This window comes from Myotis brandtii, unplaced genomic scaffold (assembly GCF_000412655.1).
Source record: "Myotis brandtii unplaced genomic scaffold, ASM41265v1 scaffold237, whole genome shotgun sequence".
In the NCBI taxonomy this organism is placed as follows: domain Eukaryota; kingdom Metazoa; phylum Chordata; class Mammalia; order Chiroptera; family Vespertilionidae; genus Myotis; species Myotis brandtii.
The window spans coordinates 884,226-899,050 of NW_005358943.1; the positions used below are offsets into that span (position 1 = coordinate 884,226).

The window sequence follows — 14,825 nt, forward strand, 5'->3', positions numbered from 1 at the left end:
TCCATGGCTTCCTTTGAGAAGACCTGTGTGTGTCATCTTTGATACGTGTAAACATGTTTTAATGGACACAGAGAGCCAAATGCTAGCCTCCCATTTAACCTCTCTTTTCACTGACCTCCTACAGTACAGACTGTATCTATTTGCATTTCTTTTTGAGTGATTTAGTTTGGTGCAGATGAATTTTATACATCTGCGTTTTGAATGAAATCTAAATCCTCTTTAATATAGCATGGGGGAAAAAAAAAAAGGAAGACTGACCGCTGCCAATTTAGTTCCAGCCATTTTATACAGGAATCCAAAAGCGTCAAATTTCCTCACACACTGGGAACAATATAGAGCACGGACAAAAGGTTACGGAGGGAAGAAAATGTAATTGATTCTGAAGAGCGTGAACATCTGCAAAGAATGAATTGTAAGAGGAAACGATCTCTGAGGGTCCTACTTATGATGAAACAGTTTCTAGTTACTCATGTCGGAGAAATGACCCTCTGCTCCGGACCGTCCCCCGCTCCCCCAAGTGCAAACCACGGAGCAGAGTGAGACTACAGATGCTTGGAGCTGGTTTCCACAACATGAGGTAGAGAAACCTCCGAAAACTAAATTTGCCCAGTGGTGTTGAGCTGATGGCCTTAGGGGACAAGTCAGAAAAACTATTCTGGTCCAAATTCTGTCACTAAATGAAATGTAACTGTGGCCAAAAAGCAATTTATCTCTCTGGGCCTCAAGTGCCTCAATCTGACAGGGGAGGCTGGGCTCCATGATGGAAAAGGTCCTTTTGGTGATGTTAAAAAAAAGAAGTCTCTTGGTCCTCGGGCTTGCCATTTTAGATGGAAAGAGCAAAAATTCTAACACAAGTGATTTAAGAACATCAACATTTATTTAACATGATAAAAAAAGAAATGAGATATGAACATTTGCATTTAAACAATAGTAAGTAGCCTTTAATACATTACATGTGCTCATTGTATAATATATACACAATGAACATAATTACATTTGTACACAAACTAAGTACTGGATTTGAAAACCTGCTTATTGCTGTACACATCTATTCCAATGAAGTATAAGCCCAGTACTTCAAAATACCCACATTTTAAATTGTTTTTCAAGAAACAGTAAGCGATAACATTTGTGTTTAAGCTGACGAGAGTGTGGCAGTAACTGCTGACATTGCAATCTGACTGAGAAATAATTATAGCAGGAAACGAGACATACTTCACTTAGCAATAATAAAATGGCACATTTTAAATATATATATATATAAAATTTTTACAAATCAAGTGAGAAACAAAGCCTTGCAGTAGCCAAAATGGAAGGAAAACACAAAACAAAACAAGCTTCATTGGAAAGAACTAAAATGATGTACTGAAAAGAAAAAGGAAATATAACTCCACCTAGACTTTAGAAACATCAAAATCTGGAAATCAGCAACTAAGTGAGCTCTGGCTGTGGACCACACAGTAAAAAGCACCTTGACTTATGTGCTCTGAAATCATAGCAGCAAGCTGGTGTCAGAATAATAACCTTGAGATTACGGAGTGCACATATGGGCCATTAAAGCTGTTTTGGAATAAACATTTTCCAGAAGTGATAAAACGATGCTCTGTGGCCGAAAGCATCAGAACTATGAATTTCATAGATTTAAAATATACTGTACAATATCTTCTCACATTGCCGAAGGTCCGGGTCCTTAGGTCTGAATAGCTTCCACGGAAGTCAGTGTAGCTGAAAAACAAAGAGAGGGAAATTTACTTTGACACCTGCAAGTTAATGAACGACCCTTTCCTAAAGCAACTAAGGCTGACAATCCATAACAATAGAACTGACAAGCATGGCCTTGAAAAATCCAAAAACATAATACAATTAAAGGACATTCTCTCTTCATTTCCAAAAGCTCAATTCACAAAGCAAAGAAGCATAATGCAATTAAAAGAGCAATTCAGAATCCAAAAGATCAGCAAAATGAGCAAAGATTTGCATAACTTCACATGTAATAATGTGGTGAGCTGCCTGCATAGCAGTGCCGTGTGTAAAACTTTCCTAGGTTCTGCCAGAACTACTAGTTCAGAAAGATGACATGGGCACAATACAAAGATATAAAATAACCACATTTGAGTGTCACTCGTTATTCGTGGTGGCTGCATGCCACAGGACTGGAAACTATCAGGCAATAACTGTACCTCATTTTAGTGTGTAATGCTAGTGGCTCTGGAAATAAAAGTAAAACAAAACGAAATCCAATAATAACAAATTAAGGAACCTGGAAATGTGCTTGAGTTTTAACTGAACACTTGTTATTACCAGAATGGCCTGTGTACAAAGAGTTGTACCCTGTTTATCGAACCAAAAGGTAAGGAGCAAGGTTTCTAATGTACATTTCTCCACTAAGACGGACAGGGGCCCCTGATCACTTCTTCAGACAGGAGGCATCAGAGGAGCATAATGCTTACTATTCCTCTGCCGGATGTGACTCTGTCACTAGTGAGAACTGTCACTTCTCAACATATTAAGTTAAAAGTTTAAATTCTCGAGCGACAGAGGCAAAGGCACAGGTAAGACTCTAACAGATAGATGGTTTGTGACTCCAGAAAGGATGTCAATCCTGCACCGACAGGGCTCCAGATAGACACAATCTCAAACAAAAGTTACAAATAGGATAAGACAGTTCAACACAAACCCTTCTAGCTGAAAGGAAGGGTGCAGATCATAGCTGCTGCCAAAGGGTGTGAGTGGAGTGAGGAGGCTCTAGAAAAAAAGCCCACTGAATAGACGTGGTCGGGTTAGTTCCCGTACTCTGAGAATCTAGAAATCAAGCGATGTGCTACTAACGATGCTCACGTCTCAAGGTGTTTTCGCTGCTTATAACTATGTAACAGAAACTGGCGGTCACCCTAAGGCACAAAAATTACTAGATCTGGTCGATATTTTGAGGAAAAAAAATGCAGAAAAGGGCATAACATGCTCACTCCATATCTTACGGATCTTCTGACAAGTTAAAAACAGTGTATATCTACACGCACAGAAGTGCAGGTAGCATTTAGTGTTGTTTAAATAATTTAAGGTTTATTCTCAGTTCTGAAACTGTGATTGAAGGGACATTACTCCAAGGAAGGCTTTCTCCTTCTCTCTTTCCCTGCCCATGGCTTTCTGAGTAACTACTTCCCTGTCTTAAAAAAACATTTTTTAATTCAGAAATAATTTCTGATATATCTTAAAGATTTTAATATTCCATCTAAACATTTCTTTGTCCTTTAAAATAATTAACAAACTCCCAATGCGGTAGATATGTCAAACTAACTTAGAAACATTACTCAATCGACATGTAATGACTTAAACAGACTTCTGAGACCTGACTATGGAAAAGGAACATTCGATGGGAACACAGCTGCAAAACACTGTGAGGCCTGTTTTGGCTTTGGACGTCCCGACCAGGTTTTGCTGTTTTTACAGATGAAATAAGAGACAGGGAAAATGCTGGAAGACATTGGAAGACAGCCAATCACTGGAAGGGCCAACGGTGGAAACGTGAGTTACTGCCCGTGGTTCCAATACTTGCTCTGCCAACTATCCCTAAGCCTGGCCCGGAATTAATCTCCGTTTTTATTCACTAAACCAGCGAATGAATACCATTCCCGTCGGTGAGAAAGTCTACGGGGAAAGCGCGAAGGGAAACCACGTACTTGCTCCGAAACTACACACACATGAAATGCGATCCTTCCGTGAGCTGCGGCTGGGCGGGCGGGCCCGGGGATGCGGAGGACTCCGGAGAGGAGGGCAGACTTTTCACTAAAACACCGAGAAAACGCGAGAAGAGAAACATCTTTAAGACACTTGGGGAAGGAAAGCTGATGCTGTGAAGGGCATGTTTTGAGGAGGAAGTAATAGTTGCATTTGATTTGTTACTTTCTAATCTGCGAACTGAGTATTCAGTATGAAATGTCTCTGGAACACTGTTTAAGCTTTTTCTTCCTTGTAGACCTTAAACTTACACAGTGTTATATGTCAACTGTATCTCATAAAAATGAGGAAAAAAAAATATATACTAGAGGCCCGGTGCACGAATTTGTGCATGGGTGGGGTCCGGCTGGCGGGGCAATTGGGCCAGGCTGGCGGTGGGCGGGGCCCCCGGCAGTTGGCTGGCCTGCCCTGCCCCCTGGTCGAACTTCAGTGGAACTCCGGTAGAGGGAACAATTTGCATATTACTCTTTTATTATATAAGGATTTTTTTTGCTTTGAAGTCAATTTTCAGGTGTCTAGCAGTGAATCACTTTTAAAAGCCTTTCTAGTTCCATGCGGGTATACACTACAGTTTAAATGTTGTGGTTTTAATACAGCTATAACACCACTTTGACCCAGACCTGCCACAACAATAAAAGTGTCACTGACAATGAAAAAATAAGTGAGAATTTCTGTGTACAGCACCTTATAAGTGATAGTGAGACAAAGGAAGAGAGAGCGGTTACTATTGGTTACAAAGGATCATGATGAGATAAATTTGCATGTTATATGCATATCAGATGCAAAAAATGCTCTACCTAAGGACAATCCTGAATAACTGAATTTCATTGTATCTACCCTTCTGCAAAGTGATTAGGGGGGTGGCAGGGGAGAGGGAGGATTACTAGGAATAGTTTTTTGAGCTGGTAATATACATTAGTGTTATGATCCCCGCCCCCCCAAAAGTCCTAAATAAAGAAAAAAAGAGAAAAAAGATATGTGAAGAGTCTAAAAACGTGAAGGAATAGCACAGAAATCTTTCATTTTTAGCTATGGATCACAGTCTTCTACTATCAAAGAAAACCCCAGATATGGATTATAATCCATTACTATAGTAGAGGCTAGAGTAAACAGATCCATTCTACCAATTTAGACATTTAGTCATCCAGTTTCTGAAGTGGTAGGTTTGTGAACACTGAGAATCTACTCTCAGAGACTCTAACAGGTAAAATTTCCAAGTACTGAAGAATCTTCTCATTAGAAAAGAATTTATGGTATGTGTTAGGATTAAAAGCAAAACCCAAACCAAAAATGAACTGATCCCAAGCCAGAATAATAGCCTCCGAGTATACCTAGCTGGTTAGGCGGGGTCACCCTTTCCTCCTTTTCAGTGGCATCCTTCCTAAAGGTGCTTGTGGAAGGCAAAGGTGGATTCATCTGTAGTCAAGGTGCTTAAGTGGCTCTCTTGCTAAAACCTTTACATGGGAAATAGGTTCAGAGGTCCAGAGGAAGCGTCAGTGAGAAAATTATGAAATGCGTAATATCTACCTGCCATTGTTTGGTTTCCTTTAGAAGCCTCAGGAGTTAGTTCATAAGAAACATCACTTCCTTCCTGCTCAGGAATATTGTCCTCTGTATTTTCTTCAGGATGGCCTTCTGATTTATGATTTGTGATCTGTGTCTCATCTTGAGGGCTAATGAAAATAGATGTTTTAAAATTTATTATAGAATGCAATTAAGTTTTCTTCTAATTTATTTAAAAAACATTTTAAAATTGATTTTTAGAGAGAAAGGAAAGGAGAGGGAGAGAAAGAAACAGCAATGAGATAGAATCATTGATTGGCTGCCTCCTGCACGCCCCCTACTGGGGATCAAGCCCACACAAGGGCATGTGAACTGACTGGGAATCAAACTGGTGATCTCTTGGTGTATGGGTCGATGATCAACCACTGAGCAACACCAGCCAGGCTGAACTCATAGATTTTTAAAAACTGAGTTTATTGGGGTGATATTGGTTAACAAAACCACACAGGTTTCAAGTGCACAACTCAACGAAATATCTGCACCCTGCACCATGTGCCCATTGCCCAAAGTCAAGTCTCTTTCCATCCCCACTTATCCCCTTTGCCCTCTTCTACCTCCCCTCACCTCCCTGTCCCCATACTGTTGTCTATGTGTACTGTATGTATGTATGCATGTGTATACACACACACACACACACACACACGTACTAGAGGCCCAGTGCACAAAATCTGTGCACTGGGGGGGGGGGGGGTCCCTCAGCCCCGGCTGCACCCTCTCCCAGTCTGGGAGCCCTCAGGGGAGGTCCGACTGATGGCTTAGGCCAGTTACCCCCGGGGAGCTGGCCTAAGCCAGTAGTTGGACATCCTTAGCACTGCCACAGAGGCAGGACCTCAGCCTGGCTACGCTCACCAGCCGTAAGCCCAGCTTCTGGCTGAGTGGCATTCCCCCTGTGGGAGCACACTGACCACCAGGGAGCAGCTCCTGCGTTGAGCATCTGCCCCCTGCTGGTCAGTGCGCGTCATAGTGATCGGTCATTCTGCTGTTCAGTCGATTTGCATATTAGCCTTTTATTAGATATGTATATATATATATATATTATACTGGATGTGTTTCAATCTATGCCTATTAACAAAAATCAGCAGAGATATTTTTCTTATCAGCTTTTGCCAAATATTTTGTTCAATGTCTTCAATGAATAGCAGAATTGAATTTGAAATATAAAGGCATTGCTAATAACATTAATTCATAGCATTTCTCTTTTCTAACACTGGTAATTTTTTAAATGAAGGATGAGACTGAGGATATGCACTTAAAGATGCTAGTTAATAAACACTGCTAAAAATAAATAGCAAAGCACTATAATTTTTTTTTTTTGGCGTAGTCAAAGCACTATAATTTTTGAAACACTTACCAGACAGCTTAGACTTCTTTTGATCAATGACTATCATTACAAAGGCAATGGTGAGGTGCTTACTTTGCTATAGCTTATGTGCCTTTTGGCATTTAAAGAAAAGGCATCGAGGCGATCTCCCTCCAGAGAGCATACCCGTGCCATTTTGTCCCCCCTTTCCTTCTCCCACAGGCACGTATTCCCTAATCTCTTAGGGACCTCAAGAGACTTGCAACCAGGGGAGCAATGGGCAGTGGCAGCTCAACCGGGCTCACCCCCTGAACCTGTCTCCAAGGCCCCTCTTTCTCTGACTTCCCAGCGAGCCAAAGCAGCCCAGCCTGGGCTCTCCTGTGGCTTCTCCTAAGCCCTTCCTTGTCTCACTGCTTGCTCTTCTAAAAAAAAAAAAAAAGTATTAACTACTTCCTAGGTGCTAAGCACAGTGTTAAGTGCTAAACATGTATTTTCTTTTTTAATCCTTACAACACACTTGTGAAATAGGTACCATTATTACCCCATTCTTCTAAGTGAGGAAACTGCACCTTAAGCAGGTATGTAGCTTGCTGGGACTGGAATCCAAGACTTTTTGACTCTGAAGTTTACCATTTTTTAAGCAGTTATGCAAATCTGTGAATGATTTGTTTGTTTCCCTTAATTATTACCTGTATGAAACATCCTCTGGCATTTCTTCTTTGTTTCTTTCTTTATCCATCACTTCCTCAGAATTTACTCCATTTGGCTCAGGCTTGAGAAGTGTTTCGTAAAAAACATTTTCTGTTTTTTTAAACTACAGAATAAGAAGAAAGACTTTCTTTTTCAAGGCATTCATACCACATCTAATATTGATTAGTAAATCTAAAATAATTACTAAATAAAAGTTTAAAAAAATCATATGCTGTCAAATACTTACTGAAATATAAATGAAGATTCAAGTATCTTAAAAATATTAACATTAAAAATTTTTTTTATGAGTTTATTTGCACCAAACTGACATGCCAGGAAGCAGGATCTAAAATGCCTCCTTAACATTCTTTACTACTAATATAAAAAGTTATTTGCCCAAAGGGACGAAGCACATTGCTTTAGTTAGTTGTTTTGGGATATAAGAGTTCAAATTTAATTGGGCCAGCAGCAATTTAATCCAGCCAAGATTGGTCATGTTTTAAAGTTTTAAATTAATCCAATTATATAAAACCGATCATTTCACTTAGATCTTTGCCTTTTGTGGCAGAATGAAACATTACTTTCAACCTTATTACCACCTGATCTCATCTTCAAAAAATCCTACCCCCACCCCTTGGGATATCTGTCCTAACATAAGCTCTGTACCTCTTCACTGAAATCTGTGTTTTGAGGTTCAGCTTCTTTTAGTCGAACAATTTCTGCTGCAGGAGTTTCGTGGTTTGGCTTTACATCATTTTCTCTAATGACAGTGTCCGGGTCCTTACTGTTATCATCCTTCCTTCGAGTCTGTCCAAAAGACACAGAGCAGTCTTAGAGTCACACTATGCACCATTTAGATGGCACCTGCTAATTCTGAAAGAAAGCCAGATCTTCACTCATAAGCTTTCTTTATGAAAATCAAGAGGAACAAGATATATTTAATATATATCAATATACTTATATATGTTATCTACATATTAATTATTTAGGTATTATATATGGCATACTACCAAAAGGCAGTATTCCACACTTTTCAACCTCATCTCTCTTATTTTTAACACCACCCATTTTGTAATTTGTAGAATGCAGTTATTCCACTGCTAATCGGCTGACCCTCCATTAGTGATGCCTGCTCTGGGTTCGATGAAAAGGAGACTTCTAGGAAGACGGGGAAGCACGTTCAGCTGATCCATGTCTGCTAACAGGGATAGGTCAAACTGAAGCTACTAGGCTCTGATTTATGAATCGGGGTAACACACAAACAAATAATAAGGAACGAAAGGTTGTCAGCTAACAATGCTGAAGCTGAAATGAGATGAATAGCAGAGCTTTAATTTAGATGCTCTCTCCGGCTCCAATTTAGGTCATGTGAAATTAGGCCACAGAGTAATACACATTTTATTGGGAGGGGAATTGGGGACTACCTTGGTAACCTGCATGGCATTTCACATTTGCTGAAAGCACTTTTATCTTTAGTATCTCTGTGAGGGAGAGGGGACAGGTCAAATCATTACCTGATTTACAGCAGAGGAGATTAAGTCCATGGCTGGTGCCAAGGCACCCAACAAGCTACTTCGCTTTGGTTTTTGAACACAGGGAATTTCCATTATACTAAGTTGTCTTAGCTTATCATTATACCAGTTAAAGAATATAAAATAACTATCCATATGGCAGACATGTGAAAACCCATAAAACATGTAACTATGATTCTAAGATTTAAGTGATATTAGTTTTTCACACAATGATTAAAAGCAGCTGATATACCTGGGTAACCCTGAATGGATTATCCCTTAAGTTTGAAGGACTCTGTAAGGGTGACTGGTCTAAAGCACCAATAACATTTAATGCTTTTTTCTTTTCCCTTAAGCATGCTTGTTGATGCCTCCTTATTCTTTCCATTTGTTCTTCCACAGTCATCCTAGGTCGAGTACTTTCAGCCAAACACAGCTGCTCCACTGCACTCCTTGGTCTTTCCTTTAAATTAAAGGATAAACATATGAACACATAATTACAGTGACTTCTGAAAAGTATGTTGAAATAAAATAGGTTCTGAAATGCATTTCTTTTGTCTTCAAAATCAAAAGTGGAGGTTTTGAATGTCACTTATATAACAACAGAAAGGCAAATTATTTTAACCTCAATAGGTAATTGGTGATGCATAGTCTATGATGGAAAGAGAGGAGAAAGAGAAAAGAAAATAGTAACGGTATTTCTCCCCCCTCTCCCCCCCCAAATACAAATGGGTATGGCAGCTCTGGAATGATTCTACCCCACGCAACAGGAAATTATATAAAACTTGAACAAGGAGAAAATAGGGGACACAGTTTCTAAATATCAGTGACTTATTTTAATGAAACTGTAATGTGAAAGACTAGTAGAGAAAACATCCTTAGTTTATGATCAAGAATAAAACTATGGAATTATTTATTTTCTATAAATCAGATGGTTATATTTGAAAGCATTACATATATATGACTAATTTTTATGGTTTACTAAAGGGTTTAAAAATATTAGTCCCATTAAAACAACCAATTCTTACTTTTCACTTTCTTACTAAGGATGTAAAAAGATATTGGCACAAGATCCAAAATAAATACTTTAATAATTAATCATAAGCAAATTTTAGCTTATTTTATGATAGAACTTTCAAAGATTAAACACATTCTAGAAGCTATGGAATTCATAGGTTCCTTTGGATCTTCTGGTCTGAATTGGTGGAAACCGATGAAGACATTGGAGGAGATTTTGGGAGAACCCAGGACAGAGGTAAGTATTCCTGTGACCAAGCACTACAGCAGGCCAATGGCTAAGATTCCTTCCTCTCCACTCCAATCTGGACAATGTTTGCAGGCAGGAGCTGTAACTCTAGAACTATCCCCTACGGTACAGAATAAATATCTTAAAGTTGAAACTAAAAGGAAAATGAAAAGGACTAGTGGGCAGAAATAAGTGATTCTCATTTATTTGTAAAATAAAACATATTTGCTTTTCAAAAAAAAAAAGTTAATTCTAGATACTGATTGGGAAGTTGGCTACTTTAGTGCACCTTTCATTTTCAGTAATCACAAATGTGTATTCCTCCTGGTTTTTCTATGTTTACATAAAAATGTTATCACACCGCAACTTACTTTATCAAGTGATTGTACAAATCTACTTTCTTCTTTTTAAATGTTGGATATTATTAATTTTTAGGTCTTTTCTCCAATATGATAATTGGGAAAGAGTAACTCATTGGGGCAGCTCAGTTAGCATTTTAAAAAATTATTACTGAGGCTGAGCAATTTTCATTTATTTGTGAACTATTATTTCATATTTTCTATAAAAACCCTTAAAAAGAAATAATTTATATTTATGCTTCATCTATTACGGAACTTGTCTGTTATATTTCAGGTATTTATAAGCAGGTATTGCTTATAAAGATCTCCCTTGTACCAACATTATAGAACTATAGATTTCTATACTTTCTCCCTTAGTATTTAGTTATGCAGAATCTTTTCTTCTAGTATCTAAGAGAGTTATAAAAAAAAGAACAATATAAATCCATTAATGTCTTCTGCTTGATCTCAACATCCTTTCTCTGTTTACTTTAGCATCACAATTCCCATAGAAAACACCCTCCAATCTGCAAAAAATGCCTAACTCTATGAATAAGCAATAGTATTATATAATCATGATCAGTCATGTAAATATTGACACATAGCTATTCATTATTTTTATTCTACATTAATTATTTCTATATACGTCTTTATAATTTTGTATTAGTTGAAAATATAGTTCTTATATATAGATTTGTCAGATTTTTTGGCATATACTTGGTAGCTACACTTTAATATCTTTCAAAGATAACCATAGACCTTTTCCTTTGTCGTACCGTTCAATCTTTTCTTATAGTTTAAAATGATCTCATACCAAGTAAGTAGAGACTTTGCAAAGATGCAAAGTAAAAGTTCTTTTGCAGCTCAAATTTCTAAGACGACTTGGTGAAAGGGAGGTATATACCCTGAGAATCTTCCAAGATCAGTCGGTTTGAATTGAATGATCTCAGATGAAAGTGTGAAACGCAGGATTTATTTCCCAATCCCAATTCACATTTCTCAGAGTAGCCAGAGGACCGGCAAACTCCAAACCCACCCCAGTTGAAAGGCCCTGCACACTCAGGCTAGCTTGGAAACCCATTAACTTGGGTGACCACAGGACACGTCTATCCCTCTCCTCAAGAAAATTCTTAGAAGTCTCAGACTCCTTCTAGAAATTAATTTCTAGCTAAATACCGTTCTTGAATCCACCATCTTCTTAGTTTTCCTTAAGGTTACATATGAGGCTATTGTCGAAGATTCGGGAGTTGGTGACTTTGTTCTTGGAGACACCACTCCAACAGGAAAGTGGGAACCTAAAAATTAAAATAGGAGACATCTCTCACATAACATGGCTTTTTAAAATATACTCGATTTCTGAGGCTTTTAAAATCACAAGACAAATTTATTGTTTAGAAAGAGCCAGGGAAAATGTACTAGCCTTCCATTACCTATTCTACCTTATAAGCTAGCCAATGATATTACCAGACAAATTTAGGGTTAGATTTAGAAATAAAGTTCTACAGATTAAAAGATGATATTAAAAAGTAATGCCCCTGCCCTATCTGGTTTGGCTCAGTGGATAGAGCGTCGGCCTGCGGACTGAGGGGTCCCGGGTTTGATTCCGGTCAAGGGCACATGCCAAGGTTGCGGGCTCGATCCCCAGTAGGGGGTGTGCAGGAGGCAGCCAATCAATGATTCTCTCTCATCATTGATGTTTCTGTCTCTCTCTCCCTCTCCTTTCCTCTTTGAAATCAATTAAAAAAAAAAAAATATATATATATATAAAAAAAGTAATGCCCTGGTTGGGTAGCTCAGTTGGTTAGAGTGTCGTCCTGATACACCAAGGTTGTGGGTTTGATTCCTGGTGAAGGCCTGTACAAGAATAAACCAATGAGTGCATAAATAAGTGGAACAACAAATTAAAGGCGTGCGCTCTCTCTCTCTCCCTCACATCAATCAATAAAAAAAATTTAAAAACTTCAGTATCCCTAATGGATCATATATCCTTATGGGTTATTTGCTTCCTCAAGTCCACAGAGCTCAGCAGCAGCATGGCTGGAGTCTGCGTTAGCCCTCTGCTGCTACTCAGCTTCTTCATGAATCATTCACATTTTCAGTGCCTTAATCTAATCCTCTCACCACAGACGACAAAAAGTGGCCGGGAAAGTTTAAGTGATTTATCTAAATGTCCTTAATTTCCAGTTGGTCTCTTTCAATTATACTGTACTGTCTCAATAAAGAATCCACTAACAAAGTTAACTAAGGTAACCACTGTCACTCTCTCTTTTACAATTAGAAAACAAAAACTCACATCAGCCCTAACCGGTTTGGCTCAGTGGATAGAGCATGGGCCTGCGGACTCAAGGGTCCCAGGTTCGATTCCAGTCAAGGGCATGTACCTTGGTTGCAGGCACATACCCAGTAGGGAGTGTGCAGGAGGCAGCTGATCAATGTTTCTCTCTCATTGATGTTTCTAACCCTCTCCCTTCCTCTCTGTAAAAAATCAATAAAATATATTAAAAAAAAACAACAACAACAAAAACTCACATCAACCAGAAAAAAGAAGTGTCTTACTCCCCCCGACCCACAGAGACAAATGGTAGGTCAGTCATTCAGGGCCCCTTTAGGTTATAAACCAAACAATCTGCAACTCAATTATTTGTTATTGTTGTGTTTTGATTTTAGAGAGGAAGAAGGGGTGGGGGGGAGAGGGAGAGAGAGAGAGAGAGAGACATTGATATGAGAGGGATACACCAATCGGTTGCCTCCTGTACATGCCTGACTGGAAATTGAACCACAACCTGGGCATGTGACCTAACTGGGCATCAAATCCTTAACCTTGTGGTGCATGGGACAATGCTCAACCGAGACAAATTGGCCAGGGCTTAATTAAGTTTTAATATTATTTATGAACTCTGTGAGTATGTTGATTATAGAGTTGTATTTTTGAGAATGTGAACAGAATAATTTTTAACAGTATACTAGTAAGTAATTTTGCAATTCAAACAGAGAAAAGACCTCTATTATGCTAGTCAGTAGCCCATTTACAAAAGCCCTACTTTAAGTCATGTGCTAAAAATGCACCACAATTGATCTGTGTACTTCGGACACTTTATTTAGATGAGAACTTATGATTTTAAGTTAAACACCCAAAATTTTAAAAGAGGCAGAACGCTGAGGAAGAATTCAAACCATATTTGAGAACATATTTCAGACATTATATTTTGCATTTTTAATGAGTAAATGCACACACTGGTGGAATGAATGATCATCTACTTCTTTACTTATAGTCATCACCCAGTTTAAGAAATAGCATCATTACCTTTAGTAGCCTTTTCTCAACCTTCCTTAAAAGTCCTTGTCAGGGATAGTAACTGTTGATACATGTGTATCTTCCCCCTGCTTTTCCTTATAGTTCTATAATACTTGAATTCCTAAAAATATACTATTTTAGTTTTATATACTTTTAACTTGATTTGTTGCAGTTACTGATATATTAAGATTTATTTCTAACAACTTACATTTTGCTTTGCATTTTCCCTATTTCTCTATTTCTTTTCCACTCTTTTTTCTTTCGGATTAGTGTTCCGTTTGCCTCCCTACTAATTTGGGAGATATGCAGTCTATTTCTTTTCTTTATCTTATTCCCTAGCATGCATATTTAGCTTGTTCAAGTCTAAGGTAGTCAGAATCATTACTATGCTCTGCAATACAAGGACCTTAGAACATGTTAATACCAGTGAGCCTCCTCTTGTTTATGTGCAACTGTCATCAAATATTTTAGTTCTGCTTCTTAGATTTTCCATATCTGACTACTTTCCTTCTACCTGAAGTATTATCAGACTCCTGTAACTGAGGGCCAGTATGTGACAAACTCTCCCAGGTTTGTCTTTACCACCCCTTTCAAGTTCCATTGAGGCGAAATGTATATGGAAGTGCACGGATCTTAAGTGTACAATGGATGAGGTTTGACAAATGTATGCCTTTTCTATCACCTCAAGCAAGATAAAGACCATCCCTACCGCCTCACAAAGTTTCTTTCCAGTCAACCCCACCCTTCTGCCAAAGGCAACTACTTTTCTGCTATCACCAATGGATTGGTTTTACTTAGTCTTAAAGGTAATATAAAGGCAATCATATACCATGTCTCCTTTGAGTTGGGCTTTTCATTCAACATAATTTTTCCCATGTTTATACATGTTGTTGACATTCAGACATGTACATCTATTCATTTTTTTAAACCAGTTAACTACCACATGCCCAAAACAGAAACCATCCCCACATGCCACGATATTTTGAATTTAATTTAAAAAAATCAATTTGTAATGAATATTATAAAAGTAAACATATTACTCATAATTAGGGTGTTCTTGAATATTTTCAGCTGAAAATTCTCATGAAAAATGATTTTAAAGTTGGTCAGGGCTGCCACTTAGGGAAAACATTTTTTTTTTTTT

At 38.3% G+C, this 14,825-nt stretch overlaps 1 protein-coding gene across 17 annotated transcripts in view; it reads right to left on the minus strand.

Moving 5' to 3' along the window:
• Positions 1-858: 858 nt before the first annotated feature.
• The window catches only part of PLEKHA5 (pleckstrin homology domain containing, family A member 5), a 209,781-nt gene continuing 195,814 nt past the window's right edge, over positions 859-14,825 (minus strand). For 16 of the 17 annotated variants that reach the window (XM_005866758.2, XM_014540161.1, XM_005866756.2 and 13 more), the window contains 7 exons: positions 11,563-11,681; positions 9,056-9,265; positions 7,958-8,098; positions 7,291-7,415; positions 5,266-5,411; positions 3,681-3,786; positions 859-1,725 (listed from right to left, as the gene is read on the minus strand). In XM_005866758.2, coding sequence (XP_005866820.1) covers positions 3,692-3,786; positions 5,266-5,411; positions 7,291-7,415; positions 7,958-8,098; positions 9,056-9,265; positions 11,563-11,681 — 836 coding nt within the window. In that variant the 3' untranslated portion in view covers positions 859-1,725; positions 3,681-3,691. The remainder of the gene's footprint in view (positions 1,726-3,680; positions 3,787-5,265; positions 5,412-7,290; positions 7,416-7,957; positions 8,099-9,055; positions 9,266-11,562; positions 11,682-14,825) is intronic. The other variant, XM_014540158.1, reaches the window with a different exon arrangement.